The 7,011-nt window shown below is 46.1% G+C and overlaps 1 protein-coding gene across 1 annotated transcript in view; it reads left to right on the forward strand.

The window, feature by feature from the left end:
• Nucleotides 1-1,289: 1,289 nt before the first annotated feature.
• The window catches only part of LOC123581382 (ferritin light chain-like), a 13,320-nt gene continuing 7,598 nt past the window's right edge, over nt 1,290-7,011 (forward strand). The window contains exon 1 of the mRNA XM_045447446.1: nt 1,290-2,752. Coding sequence (XP_045303402.1) covers nt 2,275-2,752 — 478 coding nt within the window. The 5' untranslated portion in view covers nt 1,290-2,274. The remainder of the gene's footprint in view (nt 2,753-7,011) is intronic.

Genomic DNA, 7,011 nt, shown 5'->3' on the forward strand with positions numbered 1-7,011 from the left:
TGGTCTGGAATATTTGGTGTTCTGGGTTGTCTTGGTCCCCTCAGATGCAGAAAGAGAAAAGATGCATTTATTAAGGCAAAGGATGACTTATTTTCACTTCCAAGAAAGCTGAAATGAATAAAGCCTTTACTTGGGCCAAATTCAGTGTGATTTGCCTTTTTAATGAAAAATGTCAGATGAAGTAAAAATTCTTGTGTAGAACAGTTGAAAACAAATACTTCATGAGCTGGGCTGTGGGAATTATTGGATAAATTTTCCTTGATGTTAATTGTATGTTGGATATACGTTTTATTTTATTTTTATTTTTTTAAATGTTTACTTCTGAGAGGGAGAGACAGAGTGCAAGTAGGGAAGGGGCAGAAGGAGAGGGAGACAGAATCTGAGGCAGTCTCCAGGCTCTGAGCTGTCAGCACAGCCTGATGTGAGGCTCGAACTCACAAACCACGAGATCGTGACCTGAGCTGAAGTCGGATGCTTAACCGACTGAGCCACCCAGGCACCTGTTTTATTTTTTTAAATATTTATTTTGAGAGAGACTGCATGAGCTGGGGGATGGGCAGAGGGAGAGGGAGAGAGAGGGAGAATACCAGGCAGGTTCCGTGCTGTCAGTGCAGAGCCCGACGTGGGGCTCAATCTCACAAACCATGAGATCATGACCTCAGCTGAAATCCAGAGTCAGATGCTTAAATTGGTTACATGCTTTAAATGCTAGGAACATCTGCCACATAATCTTGAAGCTGAACTTCACCTTGTTAGAGTTAACAGTAAATCTGAAAAATTAAAGTATTTGTCCTGATTCACTTAGGTCTCAAAGTAATACTTTGAAAAGGTAGAGGCCAAGAAAGGGGCATTTTAATACTTAAGGAGCCAAAAAATCTTGTCACATTGTATATAAAGTGTATTTGTTAATTTTAACCTGTAATATTTTATTTACCACTAAAATCCATTCAATATGATTTATGTCAGTTGTATGATATGCCTCAATGGCAGAGATATTAAAGTGTAAACTATTACTCCTTAGAATAATTGAAATGCAACATTAGCGTGTGTATTCCATGCATATATAGAAAGTTTTAAAACACTTAAATTGAAAAGGGGAATCCTACTTAGGTGTATTTCCTTCTTTTCCATCACTCTCTGTGGTTAGCAATTTCCACCCAAGCAACCATGGTGGCTTTTGAGCTCTGGTAGTTGCTTTCTTCCTGCCTAGTGTGCATTGTGAAAGGGGAGGTGTATTGATTGTGCCGAGGCAACGAAAGTAGAGTTTTTAATTTGATTGTAATCCAAGGGCTTATTTCTACGAGGCCTGGCAGTTGAACAAAGGTGCTTGCAGTTTCCTGACAGCTGTCCCGCATCAGGGGAATGTTCTCGTCCTACTTTAGCAGTAAGCCTTGGGAAGAACTTACATCCCAGCAAGGTCTTCTCAGTGCCCTGGAGACCTACTGTCCTGGGACACGCCTTTTCCTGGCCTGTCTTCGACTAAACTCTCTCCTGGCTCGTCATCAAGTCCTTCCCCAGATTGGCTTTCTTAACCTTTCTTTGAAATGTCATCAGTAACCCTGATCCTGGCACCAACTTTACCACTTCTTCTTTAACTATCAGAAGAGTACAAAATGAAAACATATCCTGCCCTTGGTTTGGGTTCTTCCAGAAATAGACCTCTAGAGAAGGATTCTAGCACAATTAGTTTTTTGGGTACATGTTCTGTGAGAAGGTGATGTTGGGAAGAAAGGCAGCCAATAAGGAGTGTGTGTTAAGCCAACTGCCAGCATGGATCTGGAGCTCAATCCCATGGGACATCTGTGGAGAAGAACAGTGTGGAAAGTATGCCCCAGAATGATCCCTCTTAAGGCCTGAGGGGGCTGGGCTCTTGTTTACAACAGCTTTATTGACGTATAATTTTCCCACCAGGATAGTGACCCATTCTAAGTGTGTGGTGATTTTTGGCCGATTAGAGTGTGCTGTAACTTGCACTGCAATCCACTGCAAAAATAGTTTGGTTTCCTGCAGTATGCCCCACGGATCTGTCTCTTGCTTCAACAGTGTCTGTTTGGAACGGATGCAGGGACGCCCCTTCTACCAGCCTCCCGACCACCCTCCAACCTTTTTTCCAGTCACAACCTTTGGAGCCATCTTCTCGGCCATCCTTTGCCTCTGGGACTGGCCAACACCCTATTTTGAGCTTAGCTCCTTCTTACCCATCAACCGTGAGCTCCCCGGATTCCTCAGAATTATTTCACCGAGGTGGAGGGGGCTGTCAACCTCCTGGTCAACATGCATCTGCAGGCCTCCTACACCTACCTCTCTCTGGGCTTCTATTTTGACCGTGACAATGGGAATCTGAAGGGCATGGGTCACTTACTTCCACGTGTTGGCAAGGGTGCAAGGGTGTGGAGTGTCCCTGGAAGTTGCAAAGTCAACCAGGCAGCCACACCCTCTTCCGGGACCAGGACCAGGCAGAAGCTGTTCCAGGATGAGAGTAATAAAACCCTGGACACCACAGACACGGCCCTGGTTCTGGTGAAGAATCTGAACTGGGCCCGTTTGGCTCTGCGTGCCCTGGGTTCTGCCTGCGCGGGCCCCCATCTCTGTGACTTCCTGGAGGACCAGGATGAGAAGGGGATCAAGAAGACGGGTGACCACCTGACTCACCCCTGCAGGCGGGATGGCCCCCAGGCTGGCTGGGTGAGTATTTCTTCTAAAGGCTCGCCCTCAAGGGGCACCTGGGTGGTTCAGTCAGTTAAGTGTCCGACTTCGGTTCAGGTCATGATCTCATGGTTCCTGAGTTCCAGCCCTGTGTCAGGCTCTGTGCTGATGGCTCAGAGCCTGGAGCTTGCTTCAGATTCTATGTATTCCTCTCTCTCTGCCCCTCCCCCGCTCACCCTCTGTCTCTATTCATCTGTCTCTCTCTCTCTCTCTCTCAAAAATAAATATTAAAAAAATAAAAAATAAAAATAAAGTCTCGTCCTCAAGCATGACTAGAAGCCTCTGAAGCCCGGCAGCCTTTGCGGGGCCTCTCTGGCATGCAACCCCTCAGACCAGGGCTTGTGCCCGAGCCTCTCCCTGCAGCCACCAGGCAGCTTTTTAACCACCCTGGAGCCCTGTCCCAAGCCATGGACCAAATGGAAACAAAGCTGTTTGCAGCGTGACGTGCGTGCACATACACACAGGTTTCTAGTCTTAATCGTTCTTTTACTTAGCCCTCTATAGAACTTTTTTATTTTGGCCATCCTTTTTCTTTTTTAATTTTCAAAAAGCAATATCTTGTTTATTACTCTGCTTTCCATTGCAGCCTGTTCTTTGTGGATGCAGTGACTTAGAAGAGTTAGTCCTGTTTTATTTTGATAATTCTTAGTGAAGTATCTCAGGCCTTAGTTAGCTGGTTTTCACTTTAATTTTCATGGAAGAGAATACGAAGTGATCCTTGGCCATTTCTGTGACTGAATGCGCTGAACTGACTTGTGTCACTTCCTGGGAACTGTTTCTTTTCAGGGCCATTCATCCCAAAGACCACTTCCTTGCATGGGGAGGCTGAGTGAGGGTGTGTATGAGTAGTGTCCTGGTAGAGGCTGATACCCTTTCAGGGACTGAGCAGGTGGGAGACAGGTAGGCTGGAGACCAGATGCTGGAGCTGCCTTTCCTCCTTTTTGCTTTGGGTCTATTTCATCGTGTACTACTCAGCTTCTCCTGCCAACCAGAACATTGTATCTCTCTGTCTAGGAAACATTTCTTAGCGTATAAGCATCTGAGCTCATGCTCACCCAACTGTGTGTGTGTGTGTGTGTGTGTGTGTGTGTGTGTGTGTGTGTGTTTGGACGGGTTGGGCCAGCTATGATGCAGCCAGCTCCGCAGTAAATCATCCCCACTGCCTCCTGCAAGCTGGGAGACTTTGTGGAGCTCCCCTGTGAATGTTAGCCCCATATCCCTGCAGCTTTCTCTCGACCGTATTCTGGGCTGTGCTTCCCTTCTTTCAGCTTGTCCAGTAATATAATTGCATATATTTCCTATCTTTCAGAAGTGATCTTTCTGTTGATGGTACCATCTTTGTTGCCAATGCCACTTTGGGTTTCTTCATTTTTGTATCCCGTTATTGTCATTTCAAGGTGATTTTAGTAGGAGGAGGAGACAAACACTGCCCACTCTCCTGAATTGGGGTCCCCAGCTCCGTTTCTCATAGCCAGGGAGGTGGCCTTGGGAAGAGGGCTCTGGGTTTGGTTCACAGACAGCCAAGCCTGCCCAGGCAGCACTCCCTCAGCTGCCAAAAATTGCTACGTGGGTGGGGAGTGATCAAGCCGTCCCAGCCTCACTCTGGCCCCACCCCAAGTCTCCTTGGGCAGTAGAGAAATGTTCAACCCTCGCCTCCTTTGAATCAGTAGCCTTCTGGGCTCTTCCTGCTTGTTGTTCAAGGGTTCAAGGCACTGAGGTCAGAATTCCTTTTTCCACTTGTCCCACCTCATTGCAAAATGTGGCACAGTGATGAAGTGTTAACTAATCATTGGATAATTTGTTTCCAGTCTGTGGGGTGGAGAGAAGAGAATGAAAACAGAGCTTTGCTGGCTCAGCACAAAGACAGCCAACCGGCAGGCTTGCGGGGGCCTAGAAGAAAACATAACTGGGTGGAGGGAGACCCAGGAGCTAGATGACAGGTGCCAAGGTCCAGCACAGTGACAAGGTGGAAGTCCCATCTGTTTTGCTCATTTGAAACTTGAGGACCAACCTGCAGTCAGCCAGGAGGCCAGGGCTACAGATTCTCAGCAACAGCCTCTGATCTGCTGTTACCCTCCAGGTTGATGAGATGGGAGAAACCCAGAGAAGCACAAAGATAAAGAAGATAAGCAAATGTAGGCAAACCTCAACTGCTTAGATAGCAGTAATGTCACACTGACTTTTCCTCTGTGGGATATAAGAAAGGATTGGTGGACACTGAGGGTTGAAGTTGTCAAGCTTAAGGTTGGTGGGAAATATCTTTATTTATTTGATTGTGAAAGCCTCCAAAAGTGAGTCACCGAGGAAGGAATGAAAGAGGAGGGGCTGTGATGCACTGTCAAGAAAGCTAAGAACTTTCCCACTTGCTGAGCCCTGCTGGGTTGAAGAACAAGACAGAAGACGCAGAACAACATCATGGAGAGCCCACTGGCCCATGAGGCTGTGGGGCAGCATTTCATGGCAGGCGGCAGCCTGACTTGCTCTTCCACCTCCAGAAACTACAGAGGTGCTTATTGAAATGGGTACCAGCCCAGTCCCTGCAAGTGAGGACCTGCTTAACAAAAAGGCATATCCTATATCCTAGGATATAGTATTCTAGTATCCTAGGATACCACATCATTGTACACAAAAATATTCTCTGCCTTATCCAAAGTCTGGATGTTTTTCCCTGCTGGTAGACCAATCCAGTAAGTTACTCTTCTGAGATGGATTGCTTTGTTTGGAGAAATCTTGCCCTTAGAAAACTTTAAATTCAGGGGCACCTGGGTAGCAGCTCAGTCGGTTAAATATCCAACTTTTGATTTCATGGTTTGTGGGTTCAAGTTCCACTTCTCTGTCTCCCTCTCTCTCTCTCTCTCTTTGCCCCTCCCCTGCTCGTGCTCTCTCCCTCTCTCTCAAAAATAAATAAACAAACTAGGGGCACCTGGGTGGCTCAGTTGGTTAAGCGTCCAACTTCGGCTCGGGTCATGATCTCAGAGTTCACGAGTTCAAGCCCCACGTTGGGCTATGCACTGACAGTTTGTGGGTTCGTGCCCACATCAGGCACTGTGCTGACAGCTCGGAGCCTAGAGCCTGCTTCAGATTCTGTGTTTCCCTCTCTCTCTACCCCTCCCCTGCTTGTGCTCCATCTCTCTCTCTCTCTCAAAAATTAAAAAAAAAATCTTTAAAATAAAAATAAACAAACAAAAAACTGCCCCAAAAACATAAAATTAAAAAATAATTAAAAATTTTTTAATTTTGAATTAATTTTTTCTTTTTCAACGTTTATTTATTTTTGGGACAGAGAGAGACAGAGCATGAACGGGGGAGGGGCAGAGAGAGAGGGAGACACAGAATCGGAAACAGGCTCCAGGCTCTGAGCCATCAGCCCAGAGCCCGACGCGGGGCTCGAACTCATGGACTGCGAGATCGTGACCTGGCTGAAGTCGGACGCTTAACCGACTGCACCACCCAGGCGCCCCAATTTTGAATTAATTTTTGACTCACAGAAGAGTTGTAGTTCGAGAGTACCCATCTACCCGCACCCAACTTTCCCTGATGTTAACACAGCCACGTTGCAATGATCACAATTGGCACTAGATGAACCAACAACAGGAAATAAATATTCTCTTACCTACACTACAGATCTTTAATTTTACCATTTTTGCCCTCACTAATGCCCATTTTCTGTTCCAGGATCCTGTTCAAGATCCCACTTGTTCTTGAACTCCTCCAGTCTATTGCAGTTTCTTCATGTTTCTTTGCCTTCTATGACTTTAATACTTTTGAAGAGTATTTTTGAGGAGTCGAATGTCCTTCAATTTAGGTTTGTCTGCTGTGTTCTCGCGATTAGAATGAGGTTGTGTATTTTGGGCAAGAATGCCACAGAAGTGATGTTTTGTCCTTCTCAGTGCATCATAGTGAGGGTTAATAATGTCTGATTCCTGGTCATTTTAATATGTTGACTGGGTTTCTCCTTTGTAAGGTGCTGTCTTTCTCTTTGCAGTTAAGAAATATCTTGGGGGACATTTGTACATTTAAAAGTTTGTACCGGGGCACCTGGGTGGCTCAGTCGGTTCAGCATCCAACACTTGGTTTCAGCTCAGGTCATGATGTCACGGTTCATGGGTTTGAGCCCACCGTGTCAGGCTCTGCGCCCGCTTGAGATCTTCTCTCCCTCCCTCTGTCTCTGCCCCTCCCTGGCTCGTGTGTGCTCTCTAAATAAATAAATAAATAAACTTAAAAAAAATAAATAAAAGCTTGTACATTTAAAATGTACAGATAGGGGCACCTGGGTGGCTTAGCCGGTTGAATGTCTGACCTCAG

The sequence above is a fragment of the Leopardus geoffroyi genome, chromosome A3 (genome assembly GCF_018350155.1).
Source record: "Leopardus geoffroyi isolate Oge1 chromosome A3, O.geoffroyi_Oge1_pat1.0, whole genome shotgun sequence".
Taxonomy (NCBI): Eukaryota; Metazoa; Chordata; class Mammalia; order Carnivora; family Felidae; genus Leopardus; species Leopardus geoffroyi.